At 41.7% G+C, this 22599-nt stretch overlaps 1 protein-coding gene across 1 annotated transcript in view; it reads right to left on the bottom strand.

Annotated features, from left to right (window-relative positions):
- Positions 1-21072, bottom strand: part of LOC125463051 (chloride anion exchanger-like) — a 70012-nt gene extending 48940 nt beyond the window's left edge. Inside the window, exons 1-7 of the mRNA XM_048553697.2 lie at positions 20956-21072; positions 13011-13244; positions 10447-10586; positions 2016-2126; positions 1753-1916; positions 1503-1667; positions 1152-1304 (exon numbers count right to left, since the gene is read on the bottom strand). Coding sequence (XP_048409654.1) covers positions 1152-1304; positions 1503-1667; positions 1753-1916; positions 2016-2126; positions 10447-10586; positions 13011-13138 — 861 coding nt within the window. The 5' untranslated portion in view covers positions 13139-13244; positions 20956-21072. The remainder of the gene's footprint in view (positions 1-1151; positions 1305-1502; positions 1668-1752; positions 1917-2015; positions 2127-10446; positions 10587-13010; positions 13245-20955) is intronic.
- Positions 21073-22599: the final 1527 nt, after the last annotated feature.

Genomic DNA, 22599 nt, shown 5'->3' with positions numbered 1-22599 from the left:
TATTTGAATCTTCTGAGAGGGTTAAGAATGTGGACATTAAGCTCATGCATTTATTTATAGAAAGTTCCAAAAGGTTCAAGAGGTTCCATTGAGAGACCAGCGGAGAAGGCTAGAACACAACAGGTAAAAGAGGAATGCTGGAAAAACTGAAGGTGTCATTGCAATATCAAAAGGACAGTTCAGTGATTTAGGTGAAAAGACGGTCAACAAAAATGACACTGCATTGAAAATGGAATTGTTATGAAGGTGAGAGACAAAGAATAAGGAGAATGTATACAAATTGATTGAATGTTAATATATTATGCTCTGTACTGGATTGCCAGCTTGTCACTATTTTTATAAATGAAGTAACAAGGAACTTTATGACGTCAAAATAGACAGCAAAGAAAATAATGCAGATGAGATCAGAAAGTTGCAAAGCAAGGTTGATAGAATCAGTGAGTGAGAAAAACCATGGCCACCCACTTTAGACACCAGAGAAATAGAACTTGATCTTTTCTACATGGTGAGAAACTGGGAACTGTGTCGGAACAGAAACCTTTAAAGGTCTATGTCCAGACATTACTAAAAACCAACAGACAAGTCGAAAGATCATTGAAAAAAAAACTAATGCAGCCTTGATCTTTATCTCAAGGGACCTGGAATGCAAAGCTTCATTCTCGCTGCGTCAAGTTCAGCTTGAACCCCCTGGAGTAGAGCGTTCAAGATTGGAGCAGATCTTGAGAGGGTGCTGCACACATTCACCAAACTGATACTGGGATTAACATCTTTATGTTATCAGAGAAGATTGCATCATGCTTGTACATCCTTGAGCATAAAGTTCAGGGATGGTTCAGTTGAAACATTTAAGATGATTACGGGATAATGTCATAAAACACCTTCTGGCGGAAGAGGTAATGAAACACTTACGAAAAAGCTGAGTGTCTGCTGGAAAGGGCAGTGGCGAGATTCTTTTAAAGCAAGAAAAATAAGGTTTGCAAAACCAATAAAGGGAAATGGAATTATGACAAAGGTCAGTCATGATCATATTGAATCTGGAACAGACTCAAAGGGGCTGAATGGCCTCTCCCTTTTCCCATGCTCCTACGGAAGTCAAAGGCCCTTTTCTCAATATTAGAAATGTGTATCGAGATTGAATGACCCCTACTTACCATTATAACTTCAATGGGAATAGGTACGGGCAATTTTGACTTGAATCGATCATTTATTTCTTTCACAAAAAATACAACGACCATGATGATAAGTGAAATGATGACATCTGGGACGTTTGTTTCAGTGATATGATTGATAATGTACTCCAGTGTCTAAGATAGTACAGAACACATACATTAATCATCATATTCATTACAGCAGTTACAAATATAATTTGTACTTATTGACTTGCTCTTTGTTTAAATAAATACAAAGCAGCTAGTCTACACTTAGAGTATAAATAAGTATGAATGCGAATGCTAAGGATCAAGTGGGAAAGTTGCTGAAAATTGCTTTTTGTGTAGACTTACGTAAATCACAGAAAGTGGTCCGTTGAACCCCGGAACATTTAGCTGCAGGACAAATTTGAGCTGAGAAATGAGGACATGAATGGCAGCAGCTGTGGTGAAGCCTGAGATCATTGGATCCGAAAGGTAAATGACAATGAAACCGACTTGCAGTAATCCAAGAACCAACTGGAAATGGGAAACATTCTTGGTGACTGTTAAGAATAGTTATTGTTGAAATGAGTATTTTTCTCATACCTAGAATAACACAAACCTGAAAAATCCCAGCAAGCAGAGTAACAGATGAAGCAACCCAGACCTGTCGGTCTTCTAGACTCATATCAGCCGGGAATAGAGTACTGTTCACTGCTGTATTACCATCAGCCACCAGTCTGTTCACCACTGTGCCCACCATCAAGCTCAACACTGGAAAGGGACCTGGTGACAACAAGAAACGTTCAAGGTAGGAGCAGGTTTGACAAATTCACCGATTCAATCATTCAATAATGAGTGACTCTTGAGATTTGAAGTTCTCACCGACTGATAAATGCTTTGATGTTCCTAGAATACAGTATGTCAAGACAGGGAAGAATGCTGAATATAGGCCATAGCCAGCAGGGACATTCACCAGCAGAGCAAAAGCCAGCCCTGCAAAATACACAGAAATGTCAAGGTAGCATTCTGCATATTACATCTGCATGATCATTAATAACACTTCTCCCACTAGAAATTTATGGTTGCTTCTCAAAGACCTTTATTGTTGCTTAAATAGATTTTTACATTATATTGTAAAGTTTATCATGATTATAGATACTACTTTTGACCTTGATGGTAATCATAATGATCAATTCTTAAAGATGAGCAAGTCTGACGTAAAATTCCATTGAATCACTGAAACATTGAAGTTTGGATTGATTTCAATTTCATAGAATAGAATCATGGAAACCCTACAGTGTGGAAACAGGCCCTTCGGCCCAACCTCAGAGCATCCCACCCAGACCCATCCCCCTATAATCCCCCACTTAATCTACACCTCCCTGAACATTACAGGCAATTTAGCATGGCCAATCCATCTAGCCTGCACATCTTTGGACTGTGGGAGGAAACCAGAGCACCCGGAGGAAATCAAAGTCAAGTCTTTTACTTTGATCCCAGTATTATTTAATTAATGTTGAAAAACATACTCTTTTGAATCATTTCTTCTTTCATTCATCAGGACACTTCACAAGGAAACCAATTCAAGGGGAAAACCACCTGCATACTCTGAGAAGAGTGCTGATTGTTTGGCAAAGGGGCTCAGATTGGTAAAGACTTTGGCCACTAATTCACTTATCCCACTAACAGAATGCCGACTAATAATAAATAGTGGCTGACAAAAAAAAAGAAGGAAGTTCAAAGAAAATTACAGCACAGGAACAGGCCATTCGGCCCTCCAGGTCTGTGCCAATCCAGATCCTCTATCTAAACCGGTCGCCAATTTTCCAAGGATCTGTATCCCTCAGCCCCCTGCCCCCATCCCCTCATGTACCTGTCCAGATATATCGTAAATGACGCTACGTGCCCGCCTCTACCACCTCCGCTGGTAATACATTCCAGGCACCCACCACCCTCTGCGTAAAAAAACTTTCCACGCATATCTCCCTTAAACTTTTCCCTTCTCACTTGAAATCATAACCCCTAGTAATTGAGTCCCCCACTCTGGGAAAAAGCTTCTTTCTATCCACCCTGTCTATACCTCTCATGGTTTTGTAGACCTCAATCAGGTGCCCCCATCAACCTCCGTCTTTCTAATGTAAATAATCCTAATCTACTCAACCTCTTGTCATAGCTAGCGCCCTCCATACCAGGCAACATCTTGGTGAACCTCCTCTTCACCCTCTCCAAAGCATCCACATCCTTTTGGTAATGTGACAACCAGAACTGTACGCAGTACTCTAAATGTGGTCGAACCAAGTCCTATACAACTGTAACATGACCTGCCAACTCTTGTACTCAATACCCCATCCGATGAATGAAAGCATGTCGTATGCCTTCCTGACCATTCTATCGACCTGCATTGCCACCTTCAGGGTACTCCCAGATCTCTGTGCATCAATTTCCCCCAGGGCTTTTCCATTTACCATATAGTTTGTTCTTGAATTGGATCTTCCAAAATGCATCACCTCGCATTTGCCTGAATTGAGCTCCATCTGTCATTTCTCTGCCCAATTCTCCAATCTATCTATAGTCTGCTGCATTCTCCGACAGTCCCCTTCACTATCTGCAACTCCACCAATCCTAGCATCATCTGAAAATTTGCTAATATGATCATCTGTACTTTCCTCCGGATCATTTATCTATATCACAAACAACAGTGATCTCAATGCAGATCCCTGTGGAACACCACTGGTCACAATTCTCCAATTGAGAAACTCCCTTCCACTACAACTCTCTGTCTCCTATTACCCAGCCCGCTATCTCCTGTTATCCATCTAACTAGTACACCCTAGACCTCGCTTTCTCCATCAGCCTACCACGGAGAACCTTATCAAACGTCCTATTGATGTCCATGTATATGACATCTACAGCCCTTCCCTCATCTATCAACTTTGTCACTTCCTCAAAGAATTCTATCGAGTTGGTAAGACATGACCTTCCCTGCACAAAACCATGCTGCCTATCACTAATAAGCGCATTTTCTTCCAAATGTAAATAGATCCTATCACTCAGTATCTTGTCCAGCAGCTTCCCCACCACTGACGTCAGGCTCACCGGTCGATAATTACCTGGATTATCCTTGCTACCCTTCTTTAAGAAGGGGACAACATTAGCTATTCTCCAGTCCTCAGGGACCTCACCCGTGCTCAAGGATGCTGCAAAGATATCTGTTAAGTCCGCAGCTATTTCCTCTGTTGCTTTCCTCAGTAACCTGGGATAGATCCCATCCAGACCTGGGGACTTGTCCACCAAAATATGTTTTCTTTTTTCACAAATACTCAATACTCACATTTGGTACTACCAAACTGCTATTTATTATTTAAGTAATGAAAGTCTAGGAACAGTAGAAGCCCAAAGAGATTTTTGGGTTGAATTTTTGTAGAGGAGACAGGAAGGTTGAGTCAGGTCAGCAAACCTGTCTCCTCTTAAAAAGCTCCCAACTATTGTCCCTTTGTTTTAAGGAAGTGGCAGGAGCAGTCAGGACATGAAGAATGGAGCTCAACCTCGGAAAGGGAGTCAGGACACGGGGTATGGAGTCAGAAACAGGATGGAGTCATGCATAAGCAATTGGGTCAGGAACTTGATGCTAGAACTCAGGTCTAGAGGATGGAGTTGAGAATCAGGCAGTTAAACAGGAATCAGTCCATTTTAGATCTGGTAATGTGTAGTGAAGCAAGTTTAACAAATTATCTCAGTGTAGAGGATGCCCTCTGTAACAACAACCATAACAAGGAAGTATCTAGAATTCAGCTTCTGAGTAAAAAACTCAGGCCAGAAATAACTGTGATAAACATAAGGAAAGATCAGGGTACCGTTGATTGGAAAGGACTGGGAATGTAGTTTATCAAAGAAGGTAATTAATAAACAAACAAACAAACACAGAGGTTTAAGAAAATAGGTCATAGCTCACAGTGAGCAAGACGGATTCTAGGAAAGGGTTGAACCAGGGAAGTTATGAATTCTATCAAATTGAAAGAAGAAACACACAAAGTGGCAAAGATTAATGCTAAAGCAGAGGATTGGGAACATTCAAAAACCACCAAAAACACAAGGAAATAGCAAGTAAAGTTAAAAATGGGACAATAAACGTTTCCATGAATATATAAAATGGAAGAGAGAGGTCAGAGTGAAGTGAACACGGGCCCCTTAGAAAATGAGGCTGGGGAAATAATAATAATATAGAGCCATTAAAAAATAGAGGAACTGAATAAATAATTTGCATTTGTACCAGAAGGCGATAACAACATTCCAAAATTACTAAATAATCAAGGGCATAAATGGAGAAGGAAAAATAAATACAATATCTAACACTGGAGCAAAAGTGCTAGAGAAACTGATAGGGAAGGGCCAATACATCTCCTGGAGCTGATGGGTTGTATCCTGAGATTTTAAAGAAAGTAACTACAGGGATAGTGGGTGCGCTGGTCCTAGTCTTCCAGGAATCCTTGGATTCTAGAAAAAGTCCCTGAGGATTGGAAAATTGCCCATGTAACACCCTTATTCAAAAAGGGGAAACCAAAAGCAGATAAATGAGGCCAGTCTGTTTAACATCTATCATGGAAAAATGTTAGATTCTGCCATAAAGGATGTAATAGGAAAGCATTTAGAAACACAGTCTAATCAAGCAGAATCAGCATGGTATTATGAATGAATCATCATGGCTGACAAATTTATTACCTTCTTTGAGGAGTTAACAAACTGGATAGATAAAGGGGAGGCAATAGATGTCATATATATGGATTTTTAGAAGGCATTTGATAAGATACCATACATTAGGGTACATAATAAGATAATAGCCCATGGTGCTGGGGTAGTATATTAGCATTAATAGAGGATTAGCTAACTCATAGAAGATACAGCTGAGATAAGGGGAAGCATTTTCAGAATGGCAACTACAGTGATTGTAATGAGGTCAGGGTCAGCCAGGTGAATTCAAAGAAGATTAGTTCCCTGATTGAGGCAATTAATCTGGTCCAATCAGGGACCCCTGGCTGACCAATCAGAACAGGAGTGTCAGGCATCCCGTTCACTCCAGGAGCTGGATCAGTGTCAAGGACTCTCCAAATATATACAGAGGGTGTCATGGTGATAGGATCAGGACATTTCTGAAGAAGGGTCTGGACCTGAAACATCAGTCTTCCTGCTTGTCTGATGCTGCTTGGCCTGCTGTTCATCCAGCTCTGCACCTTGTTATCACACATTTTAAAACTTGTGTTTGGGGTCAGTGTGGTGGTGATGAACCAGTGGGATGATTTAAAGTGAATGAAGTTATACTATAGTATATGGGGTCAGACTGCCTCTCATGTCTGTTGAGGTGTGGTTTTAAATTATAGGTGGTGATCAAATTCTTGGACAGAGACGTGGTTTTAATAGGAAAGAGAAGAGGAAGGATTTGGGAGGGAAATTCTGGAACTTATGGCCAAGCAAAGTGAAACACTTAAAATCAGGACACATGAGATGGTAGAATTGGAGAACAAAAATTGATTAGGAATAGTCAGCATGGTTTTGTGCAAGGAAAGTCATGTCTCTCAAACTTGATTGAATTTTTTGAGGTAGTTAGCAAAAAGTTGGTGATGGCAGTGCAGGAAACAATGTTTATTTGGATTTAAGTAAAGCATTTGACAAGGTTCTGCATGGTAGACTAATTAGTAAAGTTGGGTCACACAGGATTCAGGGTGAGCTTGCCAATTGGGTATGCAATTGGCTTCATGGCAAGAGACAGAGTAAGAGTGCAGGGTTGTTTTTTGGACACAAGGCCTGTGACCTGCGATGTTCCACGGGGATTGGTTCTGGATTCTCTTTTGTTAGTCGTTTATATAAATGATGTGGATGAGAATATAGAAGGCATGGTTAGTAAGTTTACAGAAAACACCAAAATTTGTGGCATAGTAGACAGTGAAGAAGGGTTTTTTTTAAAATCACAAATGGATCTGAGCAAATGGGTCAATGGGCTGAAAAATGGCAGATGGAGTTCAATCTGGATAAATGCAAGGTATTGCATTTTGGTACAAAAAAAAGGGTAGGGCTTATTCAGGTAATTAGAGGGCCTGGGTAGTGTTGTGGAACAAAAGAACCTGTCTAATCTGCTGCGCTTCTCCAGCCTCTCACTATCGACTCTGGCTTCCAACATCTGCAGTCCTCATTGTCTCCAAGTTAATAGAAATTGTCTTTTCCCTAGGATAGGGGATTTCGAAACTAGTGTGCACATTTTTATGGAGAGAGGAGAGAGATTTTAAAAAAGACATGAGAGGCAAATATATTACACAGAGGGTGCTTCATGTGTTGAATGAACTTTATGATGAAGTAGTGGATGCCATATAATTACAATGTTTAAAGGTCATTTGGACAGTACATGAATAGGAAAGTTTTGTAGAGATATGGATCAGGATCAGGAGCAGGCAGGCGGAAACAAAAACAGAAGTTGCTTAAATCCAAATAAACATGGTTTCCTGCACTGCCATCTACAAGGCTCAGCAGGTCTGGCAGCATCTGTGAAGAAAAGATCAGAGCTAACTTTGAGTCTGGGGACCCTTCCTCAGAAGCCATTTCTGAGGAAGTGTAACCAAACCCGAAACATTAACTCTCATCTTTTCTTCACAGATGCTGCCAGACCTGCTGATCTTTGTAGATGGCAGTGCAGGAAACCATGTTTATTTGGATTTAAGCAACTTCTGTTTTTGTTCCTGATTTTACAGCATCTGCAGTTCTTTTGGTTTTTATTTAGCAGCAGGTGGGGCTAGTTTAGTTTAGGATTATATTTGACATGGACTCGTGGATAAAAGGGTCTGTTTCTGTGCTGTATGACTAATGTCTCAGAATGTTGAAGAGCTGGGGGAGGTAACAGAGATAGGGAGGGGAAAACACCATGAAGTGGTTTAAATTTAATTTTAAAATTTAAGGTTGAAATGTTGTTGGACCAGAAAACAATTGATGTCAGTGAACACAGAGGTGAGTGGGACTTGGAGCGAGTTAGGATATGAGCAGCTGACTTTCAGATTCAGGCTCAGGTTTATGGAAGGTAGAATGTGGGACTCCAACCAGGAGTCAAATCTGGGGCTGTTTTTTACTGGAGTGTAGGAGCTTGAGAAGCAACCTGATAGATGTTTATAAAATAATGAGGGGTATAAATAGAGTTAATGGTCCTGATGAAGGGTTTTGGCCAAAACATTGAGTTTCAGCAGAAAAGGGTTTCCGCCATAAATGAGCTGAAACATGAGATGATGTGGAGATTATTGGTTGGCAGTTTAGCTTAGGGTCAGCTAATATGCCAAGGTTATGAACAGTCTCAAGTAGAGGTCTGGGACGAGGTACTGAGTCAGTGGCAAGGGAACAGAGCTTGTGGCAGGGACTCGGGTAATGACTAGAACATAGAACATAACAGCACAGTATAGGCCCTTTGGCCCTCGATTGTGCTGACCTGTCATACCGATCTCAAGCCCATCTAACTAACACTATTCCACGTACGTCCATATGCTTATCCAATGACGACTTAAATGTACCTAAAGTTGGCAAATCTACTACCGTTGCAGGCAAAGCGTTCCATTCCCTTACTACTCTGAGTAAAGAAACTACCTCTGACATCTGTCCTGTAACTTTCACCCCTCAATTTAAAGCTATGCCCCCTCGTGCTCGCCGTCACCATCCTAGGAAAAAGGCTCTCCCTATCCACCCTATCTAACCCTCTGATTATTTTATATGTTTCAATTAAGTCACCTCTCAACCTTCTTCTCTCTAATGAAAATAGCCTCAAATCCCTCAGCCTTTCCTCGTAAGACCTTCCCTCCATACCAGGCAACATCCGAGTAAATCTCCTCTGCACCCTTTCCAAAGCTTCCACATCCTTCTTATAATACGGTGAGCAGAACTGTACACAATACTCCAAGTGCGGCCACACCAGAGTTTTGTACAGCTTCACCATAGCCTCTTGGTTCCGGAACTCGATCCCTCTATTAGTAAAAGCTAAAACACTGTATGCCTTCTTAACAGCCCTGTCAACCTGGGTGGCAACTTTCAAGGATCTGTCTACATGGACACCGAGATGTCTCTGCTCATCTACACTACCAAGAATCTTACCATTAGCCCAGTACTTTGCCTTCTGGTTACTCCTACCAAAGTGCATCACCTCACACTTGTCTGCATTAAACTCCATTTGCCACCTCTCAGCCCAGCTCATCTATGTCTCTCTGCAACCTACAGCATCCTTCGTCACTATCCACAACTCCACTGACCTTAGTGTCGTCTGCAAATTTACTAACCCATCCTTCTACGCCCTCATCCAGGTCATTTGTTAAAAATGACAAACAGCAGTGGACCCAACACCGACCCTTGCGGTACACCACCAGTAACTGTTCTCCAGGATGAATGTTTCCCATCAACTACCACCTTCTGTCTTCTTTCAGCAAGAAAATTTCCGGTCCAAACTGCAGTGTCTCCCACAATTCCTTTCCTCCGCATTTTGTACAATAGCCTATTGTGGGGAACCTTAACGAATGCCTTGCTGAAACCCATATACACCACATCAATCGGTTTACTCTCATCTAACTGTTTGGTCACCTTCTCAAAGAACTCAATAAGGTTTGTGAAGCACGACCTTCCCTTCACAAAACCATGCTGACTATCCCTAATCAATTTATTCTTTTCTAGATGAAAATAAATCCTATCCCTTATAACCTTTTCCAACACTTTACCAACAACTGAGGTAAGGCTCACTGGTCTATAATTACCAGGGTTGTCTCTACTCCCCTCCTTGAACAGGGGAACCACATTTGCTGTTCCTATAAATATTTTGCTCAGAAAACAAATAGTGGTGCCATCCAATATTGGAGGCAGGATAAGCAGAGGCAGTGCAACGCGCTCACTCACTATACACGCACACCCATCTTCACAATGACAACAACTGCCTCCACCTCATACAATTGTTTTCCATGAACAACCCCAATTATAGGCTCTTTAAAGCAAACTCAGGAAGTTTCATATCAGGTTAACTTTATGGGCATTGTATGCTGTTTTTGCATAAGACAAGATGATCTTTGAAACTTTGATATTGCAGAGATAAGGCAAAGAACAATTTCTGCATCCTCAAAGGTCATTGATAACCAGTTTATGATGGAACTAAAACCAACAAAATGTTGACAGGAACTTTAACCCCTTACCATGACCTTTCCAATTTAGCTGTAAATAAGGATTTTTTAGGGTTAATTTCTCTAACATTGTGTGCAAATGCTTTTTTCACTTGACAGTGATGTGTGGGGCGGATTTGCCCTGGTAGTACCTTGTAAGACACTCACAAGTCCAGTGCTAACACCAGACACAAGATCACTAGGAAGCCATTCTTTCACATTATATCCTGGCAGCCACGATGCGATGGGAAGGAATGTGTAAAAAACCTTCTTTGCCTTTGCAGTTGAACATCTGGAAGAGAGACAACCTCTTAGATAAGAAATAAATTGTGCCATGTTACTTTGCATATGGTCAGTATAGTAATTAAAAGCAATTCTGATCCTGTCAATTCTGCAGAGGAGTGACTGGACTCAAAAATTTAACCCTACATTTCTCTCTGCAGATACTGCCAGACCTGCTGAATTTTTCCAGCATGTTCTCTTCTTGTTTCTAATCCTGTCAGGCTCACTTTCAGATTCCACATCCTCAAAGAGCTTTGTGACAGTTCTTCAGTTAATCCTTACATCAATTGTTGGGTCCACCCCTGCAGACTCAGAGGTATCTAAAGGTTTGTGATAGAGTATGGCTGACATGATCTCACTCTTTGGTAGTTTGATGACAAGCCTGTTGCCAAGGGAGAGATGGCGCAGGATTTGAAAGGCTCAGAGAGCAAAGTACCTCACTAATTGCATTCTTACAATTCTCTCTTCATTTAATCTTCACAATTTTTTTTGTTTTATAACATAAATGCTTAATACAAATACTTCTGTCTTAGAAATTAGCTGTCTTAGCAATCAGGGGTGCAACAGAGACAAATGTTGTTTCAAGCCAGTCTGGTATTAAGATGACAGTTCAATAGCTTGAAACTACCTCAGAGGAGAAGCTTCTCGAAGTCTTTGATATGCGTTTCCATGTTATGGATAATTGCATGAATTTTGTCTCAGTCTATTTTTGATAAACTTCGCTGAAACTTTAGCTGTGAGCAACATTCCCACTACAAGTACAGGAGAGAATACTGGGGATTTTTTTCACTTGATCTAGAGGCCATCAGGAAATCCTGAAGACAGAAAGGGCTGCAGATGCTGGAAGCGAGAGTCAAATAATGTGGAGCTGAAAAAGCACAGCAGATCATACAGCAACCAAGGAGCATGGAAGTCAACATTTTAGGAAAGAACCCTACTTCAACTGTTCTTCTGCTACAACCTTGCCTCTCATTACACACCTCACACTGTTAGTGCCCAGAAGAAAACTGTTGTATTCAGTCGTTCACAAGGCCACTTGCATCTCTGTGAGTATCAAAAATATGGTGTTTCATCTGAGTGAAATGCATACTGACCGATTCAGTATAAAATGTTGTAAACTACTCTAGCAAAGTGTTCCCTGTTTATAATGACATTGCAGCAGTTGCCTCTTTTCATGTTTGAGTAAGGAATGGGATGAGTATTGAAAAATTAATTTCTTACTCCATTTCTGAAACAAAACAGGAGTTTTGAACCTCATTCACCAAATCAGTGTGCCCTACAACTGAAGTTCTAATTGCCAGAGCTCAGTAGCAATCTCCAGGACAATATAGTGAAAAAGAAAGGAGTTCCTCAGGGTCGTATCCTAGGCCCAACCATCTTTAGCTGTTTCATCAATGACCTTCCCTCCATAATAAGGGCAGAAGTGGAGATGTTCACTGATGATTGCAAAAACGTTCAAAACCATTCACGATTCTCCAGATGCTGAAGCCGTCCTTGTGTAAAATGCAACAAGGACTGAACAATAAACCGAACAGTTTTAGGCTAAGTAGCAACATATTAGACAAAGCACCAGGCAATGACCATCTCCACGAAGCAAGAATTCAACTGTTCCTCTTGATATACAATGGCATTGCCATTACTGAATCATCCATTATAAACAACTTTTGGATTAGCATTGACAAGAAACTGAACTGAGCTAGTTATAAAATATTGTAGCATACAAGGGTGCTTATGGATTGTGTGTAAATGCTGGCTTGTCTCGGGAGTGAAATTTTCTTTGATTGGCTGGTGAATGAAGGTCACCGTTAGAATGGAATGCCATGGGATTAATGGTAATAATGTTCCATTTGGTACCTGATTGACTTCAAAACAGGAAAAGTAAGTCTATACGTGTCCCAACCTGGGGCTGGATGAGAGCTCTTATAAGCTGTAATTAAAACTCTCCCTCACTGCGGAGTTCTTCACCTCTTTCTGTGCTCCTATAAACCAATTGATAGAGAATGATTGCCAATTGATTGACAAAGCTTGTTCTTTTCTCAACTAATAACTTCTGTGTTCTCGTCTCAGAATTTTGGGGTTACCCTGGTAATGATATGGCATTGAGTAGATCCCTATAGAATACTACAGCGCAGTACAGGCCCTTCAGCCCTTGATGTTGCGCCGACCTGTGAAACCAAACTGAAGCCCATCTAACCTACACTATTCCATTATTATCCATATGTTTATCCAATGACCATTTAAATGCCCTTAAACTTGGCAAGTCTACTACTGTTGCAGGCAGGGCATTTCCACCCCCTTACTACTCTGAGTAAAGAACCTACCTCTGACATCTGTCCTATATCTATCACCCCTCAATTTAAGGCTTTGTCCCCTCATACTAGACATTCTAGCCATTGTTCTATGTAGAAAAATACAATTAATTCACATCACTTGCCTGAAATAAATCCTGATATTGTCCCAGGTTGTCTTGTGGTATCTCTCCACTTGCTGGTGGTGTTCTTTAAAGCTGACTTCAGAATAGGCTGGACGAGCCACAATGTAATGCTGGTTCCCAGAAAGCATGTTGCCCAGTGGCCTGTAACCTGTGACAGAATCTGATCTGGACAAGAGCCCCGTTTACCTCCTCCAGCTTACTTACTGAAAAGCAAGGTACCAGCTGAGAGAACAGCTGACCAACAGATTAAAAAAAAATTATTCCTATGAACAGGAAGTCAAGAAGTATTAATCATTACCTTCCAAATGAATTTTATAACTGTGAAATATATTTAGTGATATTTTTAAAAATTGTATCAGTCCAAAGAGTTAAACATGAGGTTAGACTTCAGAAAGACGAGGGTAATGGAGTGAAGAGTTGAGAGTTGGAGGGTAATGATTTGGAAAAACTAGTGAATTGGAGAGAGTTAGGAGTTGGGGAGGGTAGTGATTTGAGGGTAGGGAATTGGACAGAATAGCGAGTTGGAGAGGGTAGCGAGTTGGACAGTACAGTGAACTGGAAAGAATAACAAGTTGGAGAGGATAGCAAGTTAGAGAGGGCAGGGAGTTGGAGACAGTGGTGACTTATAGTGAGTTGGAGATTAGCAGGTTGAGGAGCATAGCAAGTCGGAGCTCATACCAAGTTATAGCAAATCGGTGTCAAAAATTGGAGACAGTACCAAGTTATAGCAAGTTGGAGGAGTAGTGAGTTATCATAATTTGGAGAGCATAGCAAGTTATAGAAAATGATGAGTTGGAGAGAGTAATGAGTTATACCAAGTTGGAGAGGGTACAGGGTCGGAGAAAGTAGTCAGTATAGTGAGTTGGTGAGTTGGAGAAAATAGTGCGTAGTGAGTAGCGAGTTGGATAGGGTAGGAAGTTACAAAAATTTGGGGAGAGTTGCGAGTTGAAGAGGGGGTAAGTTGTTGGAGAGAGTCATGAATTGGTGAGTGTAGTGAGTTGGAGAGATACTGTATTTCAAAAAGTAGCAAGTGGGGAGCGTAGCACTTTGTAATGAATCGGAGAGAATAGCAGGGTAGTTGGTTGTAGAGGGTGAGGAATTAGATAGAGTAGTGAGTTGGACAGAATAGCAAGTTGGAAACACTAGCAAGCTGGAGAAAGTAATGATTTGAAAACAGCAGTGAGTTTGAAAGGATAGGGAATTGGAGAAGGTAGTGGGTTTTTTTTCAAATTCACTGACAGGATGTGTGTGGCGCTGGCTGGCTCAAGTTGTCCTTGAGAAGGTGGTGATTAGATGCCTTCTTGAATTGCTTCAGTCCATGTGATGTAGGTTGACTCAAAATACCCTAAGCAAGAAAATTCCAGGATTTTAACCAAGCAACAGTGAAGGAACAGCAGTATGTTTCCGAGTCAAGGCAGTGAGTGGCTTGGTGAGGAATTTGCATGAGGTGGTATTCCCATATATCTGCTGCCCTTGTCCTTCTAGATGGAAGTAGTCATGGCTTTGGAAGGTGCTCCCTGAGGATCCTTGGTGAATTTCTGCAATGCATCTTGTAGATTATTCACACGGCTGATAGTGAGTGTCAGTGGTAGAGGGAATGAATGTTTATGGATGTGATACTAATCAAGCAGGGTGCTTTCTCTAGGGTGGCGTCAAACTTCTTGAGTGTTGTTGGAGCTGCACTCATCCAGGTAACTGGAGAGTATTCCATTACATTCCTGACTTGTGCCTTGTAGATAGTGGACAGGTTTTGAAGAGTCAGAAGGTAAGTTATTCACTGCAGTAATTCTAGCCTCTGTTCCACTCTTGTAGCCACTGTGTTAAAGTGGTGCTTCCGGTTGAGTTTCTGGTAATGGTAACCCCAGGATGCTGACAGTTGGTGATTCAATGATGGCAAAACTATTGAATGTCAATGGGTGGTAGTTAGATTGTCTCTTATTGGAGATGATCATAGCCTGGCATTTGTGTGGTGCGAATGTTATTTGTCACTTATCAGCCCAAGCCTGATTATTGTCCATATCTTGTTGCATTTGAACTTGGATTGCTTTGGTATGTGAGTCATCACAATAGTTCTGACCATTGCACAATCATCAGCAAATATCTCCACTTGTGACCTTTTGACGGAGGGAAGGTCACTGATGAAGCAGTTGAAGATGGTTGGGCCTAAGGCACTATCCTGAGGAACTCCTGCAGAGATGTTCTGAAGCTGAGATAACTGACTTCCAACAACCAGGACCATCCTCCTATGTGCCAGGTATGACTCCAACTACCAGAGAGTTTGCCACCTGATACCCATTGATTCCAGTTTTTCTAGACTCCTTGATGCCACACTCGGTCAAATGTAGCCTTGATATCAAGGGCTGTCACCCACCTCTGGAATTCAGCTCTTTTGTCCCAGTTTGAACCAAGGCTGTAATGAGTTCAGGAGCTGAGTGGCCCCGGTGAAATCCAAACCGGGTGTCACTGAGCAAGTTATTGCTGAGCAGATGTTGTTTGATAGCACTATTGATGACACCTTCTATCAATTTATTGATGATCAAGAGTAGACTGATGGGGCAGTAATTTCCTGGGTTGGATTTGTCCTGCTTTGTGTGCAGAACATATCTGGGCAATTTTTTAACATTGTTAGGTAAATGCCAGTGTGGTAACTGTATCGGGAAGAGCTTGGCTAGAGTAGCAGAAAGTGCTGGAGCACAAGTCCTCAGTGCAATTGATGAAATGTTGTTCGGACTCACCCTCTGCAGTACGTCCAACCATTCCTTGATATCAGGGGAGTGAGTGAATGGAATTGGCTGAAGACCGGTATCTATGATGCTGGAGTCCACTGGAGGAGGCTGAGATGGATGACCCACTCAGTGCTTCTGGCTAAAGATTGCTACAAATGCTTAAGCCTTATTTTTTGCATTGATGTGTTGGGCTCATCCATCAATAAAGAATGAGGTTGTTAGTTAAGCCTCCTCCTCCATTGAGTTGTTTAATTGTCCACCACCATTCATGACTGGATCTGACAGGACAGCAGAACATTGGAATTGGAGTGGGAGAGAAAATGAGTTGGAAAGTGTAGGGAGCTGTAGAAAGTAGTGAGCTGGTCAGTGTATAGAGTTAGAGAAAGTAATGGGCTGGAGAATGCAATGAGTTGGAGGTTGTAGTGAGTTATGACAAGTTGAATTGACAGTAAGTTGGAAAGAGTACTGAGTTGGAGAAAGTAGTGAGGTAGGGAGGGTAGTGATTTGGAGAGGGTAAAGAATTAAACAGGATAGTGTGCTGGAAAGATTAGTCAGTCGGAGAAGGTAGCAAGTTGGTGAGGGTATGAGTTGGAGAAGGTAGTGAGTTAGAAAGACTGGTGTATTGGAGACAGAAACGAGTTGGAGTCTATGGTGAGTTGCTTAGACTAGAAAGGTAGAAAGAGTAGCAAGTTGGAGAAAGTAGCGAGTTGAATAAGATGGCAAGTTGAATAAGGTAAGGAGTTGGAGAGAGTAGCGAGTTAGTGCAGAACAACAAGTTATAGCCGGTTGGAGACCTTAGCAAATTGGAAGAGAGTAGCAAGTTTGAGTTGGTTGTCAGACAAAGTCATGACCTATAGCAAGTTGGAGAGAGTACTGAATTGGAGATATTAGTGAGTTGGAGAGAGTAAGAAGTTATTGCAAGTTGGAGAGTGTAGTGAGTTGGGAGAGAATAATGAGTTATAGCAGGTTGGAGCAAGTTGCAAGTTAGAGAAGGTCGGGAATTGTAGAGAGTAGGTAGTTGGAGGGTGTAGTGAGTTAGAGTCCGTTGGAAAGAATAGTTGGAAATAATACTGAATTGGACACTATGATGAGTTGGTTAAAGTAGCAAATGTGATGGAGAGTGTAGCATGTCGGATGGGGTAGGGAGTCAGACAGAGAAGCGAGTTGAAATTGCCAACTTGTCTTGGATCCCAAGGGCTCTTACCATTTGGACTTTGTCAAAGACCTTACTAAAGTTCATGGAACCACAACAACAAAACCTTGGGGTGGCACAGTGGCTCAGTGGTTAGCACTGCAGCCTCACAGCACCAAGTAGCCAGGTTCGATTCCAGCCTCAGGTAACTGTCTGTGTGGAGTTTGCACATTCTCCCCGTGTCTGCGTGGGTTTCCTCCGATTTCCTCCCACAGTCCAGAGATGTGCTGACTAGGTGGATTGGCCATGCTGAATTGCCCATAGTGTTCAGGGGTGTGTGCAGGTTATAGGGGGATGGGTCTGGGTGGGATGCTGCAAGGGGTGGTGTGGACTTGTTGGGCCAAAGGGCCTGTTTGTACACTGTAGGGAATCTAATCTAAAAACCACCCGCATTATTCTATTGTGTCAGTTCAATAGATAAGATCTCTGTTCAACATATTGGTGCTACCTCCAATCAATCCTTGCCTCAAGTATTGATTCATGCTGTCTTTCAGAATTTTTCCAATAATTTCCCTAGCACTGACATCAAACTAACCTGGTCTCTCCTTGCTGCCCTTCTTGCAAAAAGGAACCACATTAGCTACCCTCCGGTCATCTGACATTTCACCTGTGACCAGCAAGGTGTTAAATATCTCTGCCCTTGCCTTTTGTAACAGACTAGGACACACTCCATCAGGCCTTCGTGATTTGTGCATCTTTATGCCTGCTAAAACCTCCTCCTTATTCATCTTAAACTCTAGAATCTCACCACCAGAAAAATAATATTCCACCTACAGTGTTTTTGTCCTTTGTGAATACAGATGAGAAATATTAATTTAAGACGTCTACATGCAGATTGTCCCTTTGGTCTCTAATAGGCCCCACTCGCTCTCTGGTAATAGCATTGCTGTTAATATACTTATAAAATGCCTTGAGGTTTTCCTTAATCCTACCGGCCAAAGATATTTTGCGGCCCCCGTTTGGCCTCCTAATTTCATTTTTTAAAGCACACCCTGTACTCTCTATGTTCCTGAAGAGCCTCCTGTTTTTAATGCCAAGTTCTGCCATCATGATCCTTACCAACTACAAACAATAAACTGGGAACAAATTACTCAATCTAACCCACTACTCACCGAATCAGATTTCTTGCGTGCTCTCTCGCTCTATTCCAAACAAACTACAAACTAGAAAATGAGGTGTTTTACATTGGAGAGAGTAGTGGCAACAGTAGTGAGTTGGAGAGCACAGCATGTTGGACAGGATAGTGAGCTAGAAGGAGTAGTGGCTCAGTGAGTTGTGAATTGTAAATAGTAGTGAGCTGGAGAAAGTAGTAAGTTGGAGAGTAGAGTGAGCTGGGGAGGGTAAAGAGCCAAAGAAAGTAGTAAATTGGAGAGATTAGTGAGTTGGAAAAGGTAGCAAGTTGGAGAGTTTAGTGTGTCGATGTGTGTAGTGTTCTGGAAAAAGTGGTGTGTTGGGGAGAGTAGTGAGCTGAAGAGAGTATTGAGTTGAGAAGGATAATGAGCTGGAGGGATTAGCGAGTTGAGAGGGTAGTGAGTTGGCATGTGTAATATGCTGGAGGGCATAACAATTTAGAGAAAATTATGAGCTGGAGAGAGCAGCAAGTTAGAGGGGGTAATGAGTTGGAGAATGTAATGAATGATGAGTGTAGTAAATTGGAGAGAACAGTGAGCTGGAGAGAGCAGTGAGTTGGAGGGGATAGCAAGTTGGAGAGGGTGGCGCTGTGGACAGCATAGTCAGTTGAAGAAAATTGTAAGATGGAGAACCTATCAAGTAGGAGAGGGTATTGTGTTGTAGGGGGTAATTAATTGGAGAGAGTCGTGAACTAGAGAAAGTAGTGAGTTAGAAATGATTAAACAGAAATTGAAGATAATATTTAGCCAGTAGAAAAGATTGATTGTCAGGAAAAGGTAAATCCTAAACTAGTTGGAATTGATTTGATAATTAACAATATAAATATCATAATTATTGTACTAAACTAAGACAACTGAAGTAGTTAATTTAGATAAAGGATGAAAAATATTGGGTCCTGATAGAGTTTATACGAATAGCCTAATGGAGATGAGAGTGACAATCTTTGATATCAAAGCAGCATTTGACTGAGTATGGCATCAAGGATCCCTAGCAAAGCAGGAGTCAATGGGTATCAGGGGGCAAACTCCCCACTGGTTGGAGTCATATCTGGCACATAGGAAGATAGTTGTGATTGTTGGAGGTCAGCCATCTCAGCTCCAGGAGATCTATGCAGGTGCTTCTCGGGGTAATGTCCTAAGCTAAACCATCTTCAGCTGCTTCATCAATGACCTTCTCTCCATCATTCAGTCAGAAGTGGGGACATTAGTTCTTAATATTGTGCATTCATGACTCCTCAGATACTGAAGTAATCAATGTTCAAATGGTATAAGTTCTGTACAATACCAGCTGACAAGTGGCAAGGACTAACAAGTAGAAAGTAACATTCGTGCCAAAGAAATGCCAGGCTCTGATCACCTCCAATAAGAGACAATCTAACTATCACCCATTGAATTTCAATGGTTTTACCATCATTGAATCCCCCACTATCAACATCCTGAGTTTACCACTGACAACTGCACACAGCAGATAAATACAGTGGCTCCAAGAGCCAGGAATACTGTGGCAAATAACTCACCTCCTGACTCCCCAAAGCCTCTCCATCATCTACAAGGCAAAAGGCAGGAGAGTGCTGGAATATTCCACACTTGCTGGAAGAGTACAGCCCCCAACAACACCCAAGAAGTTTGACACAATCCAAGACAAAGCAGCCCGCACGATTGGCACTACATCAGCAAACATCCATTCCCTGCACTACCGATGTTCAGTAAAAGCAGTGTCTATGATCTACAAGATACACTGCAGAAATTCACCAAAAATCCTCAGACCAAACTTTCCAAACCCATGACCACTTCCATTTAGAAGGACAAAGGCAGCAGATACTTGGAAAAACCACCAGGTTCCCCTCCAAGCCACTCACCATCCTGACTTTGAAACATATTGCCATTCCTTCACTGTTGCTGGGTCAAAATCCTGGAATTCCATCCCTAAGAGCATTTGTGGATCTATGTACAGCAAAAGGACTGCAGTTGTTCAGAAGGACAATTCAACACCACCTTCACAAGGTCAACTTGGAACTAACAGTAAGTGCTCACTAGGTAGCGATGCCCACATCCCATGAATGAATTAAAAGAAAAGAGACAAAGAGCAGAAAGGCAAGAAACCATAGTTCAGTGTTTTCTAGAGCAGATATATGTTTGTGAAGGTCCTTGAATTGTTACTGTGGAGAAAAACACTGGCTTTTATGGTTAATACAATGAATATTGTTAAAGACAATACAATGCATGTTCCAGGAAATCAGTGGATGTGGCTTAAGATTGTGAATGTGAATATTATGGGGAACATTCTTATATAAAATTTAATGGACATGGTGCACAAACACTTCCAAGTGGTAGATGTAGGTACATTTAAAAGACATTTGAACAGGTACATGGATAGGAAAGGTTTAGATGGATATGGGCCAAAAGAAGGCAAATGGGACTAGTTTTAGTTACAGAAACTTGGTCAGCAAGGACTAGTTGGACCGAAGGGTGTGTGTCTGTGCTGTATGACTCCTTGATCCGATAAGCTGGGAGTGGAAGGAGGCTGGAAAGGAGCATAAGCACCAGAATGGGCTAAATGGCCTGTTTTAGTGACCTGTATCCTGTGTAACCCAATGTAACTCTGAACAAATATTTTGTTCCCCATTTTGAGGATACTGAGGACAGTAGTTTCACCCACTCCCCTGCCTCGTTGGCAGCTGTCAGCTAATACAATGCCATCCGTGTAGTGGAGTGATTGATGATGGCACACTCCAGGTCCAGGACTTTGCATTTACAAAGAGGAGAATTCGACAATCAAATAAAGAAATTATTGCATCTAACAATCTGTAATATTTTAGATTTTTGCTATAATACCAAACATCCAGTTTACACCGTAGCAAATGCACTATACAGACTAAAATTGTGGAAGATTTTACCTGTGGTATTCTGATGAATACAAGTGAGGTCAAATTTTGAAGGTGTACGGCGGAGGATGCAGTCTTGTTCAGTGAAACTGATCAGACTCTTTTATAGTGTTTAGAGACAAATCCTTTCTGCTGCAGTTGTAATAATTAACCACAAACAGATTCCGATTGAGGTTTGAGGTTAGATATTCAAGATGTGAGGAAAGGGTTTGTCTTGCAGTTTATTGAACCATCTCTCAGCAACACCCATTGCTTTATGGCAAGGGGAAAGAAAATCAGATTAAGCAAACAGAAAAGGAACTGATCTCCTTGATTGGACTGGAGTGAGGAAAGAGGAAAAATTAAAATGAAAGGGAGAGAGAGAGAAGGGTAATCAGCACAATTTATTCATAGGATTTGGGAAGGATCTAACTGATAAGAGTGAAGATTAATCTTAACATTGCTATTTTTGGTTTTGCTAATTGCTCCATTGTTTCCATTCAATGATCCAATAAGTAGTGATGCCCAACAGATAAAAGCGGTGGGCAGTGGGAAGTGAGGCTGGTGAATACATTTTGCTGGGGGTGAAAGGTCTGGAGGGATCAAAGGAGTCAATTAAGATTGCAATATGTTGAAGGCACACTGAGCTTCCAAACACAGGAACCACTTTGTAACACATTAGGCTGATTTGCATTCTCATGGAAGTGCAACTTGCTAGATTAAATATTTTGCAAATAATGCCGTACTAAACAGGAAGCACGTTGCACAACTCTTCTAGACTCCTTCAACATTACCTACAAATCCATGAGTACTTCCACCTCAAAGTGCAAAGCAGCAGACACAGGAGAACACAACCAGCTGTAAGTTCCACCCAAGCCATTCACCATCCTAAATTTGAAACATATCGCCATTCCTTCAGTGCTTCCTCCTCAACCTGATTCATCAGCTGTGGGCTGGTGGAACATGGTAACAACAGGAGGTTTCCTCAGATAACAAGGTGTAGAGCTGGATGAACACAGCAGACCAAGCAGCATCATAGAATCAGGAAGGCTGACGTTTGGGCCTGGACCCTTCACCCTTCACCAGACATGCCCTCATTACGTTTAACCTACTGCCTTAAGACTTCATGGGGTCCGGAGTGAATGTTGAGGACTCCCAGGTCAACTCCCTCCCAACTGTGTACCATTGGGTACTACCTCCACTGGGCCTAAACTGCTGCTAGAAAGGGACGTAGCCAGGGCTGGTGGCGGAGGTCTCTCAGACATTGTCAATAACGTATGATTCTGAGAGTATGGCTATATCAGGCTGTTGCTTGATGAATCTGTGAGGTTGCTCTTCCAGTTTTGGCATAAACCTCCAGATGTTAGTTAGGAGGACTTTGCAGCATAAATTGGGCTGCATTTGTTAGTGCCTTAGTCAAAGACAGACCGCCCATCAGAATTAATTCCTTTCTGTAGGCTTTGTAGCACTTGATGCAATTCAACCACATTTTGTGGTGTCTGGAGTCGCATAGTGTGGAAGTTTCCTTCCCGAAAGGATATTAGTGAACCAGATGGATTTTTAAGACAGTTGTTTCATGGTGATGATTTAATGTATAATTCCACATTTTTATTGAGTTAAATATGTGCCATGGTTTCCACAGTCCTTGGGACGTTGCCTGTGTTTCTGGATTACTAG

Source organism: Stegostoma tigrinum, chromosome 25 (genome assembly GCF_030684315.1).
Source record: "Stegostoma tigrinum isolate sSteTig4 chromosome 25, sSteTig4.hap1, whole genome shotgun sequence".
NCBI lineage: Eukaryota > Metazoa > Chordata > Chondrichthyes > Orectolobiformes > Stegostomatidae > Stegostoma > Stegostoma tigrinum.
Note: the sequence above shows the minus strand (reverse complement) of the source record. Positions and strands in the feature narration are given on the sequence as shown.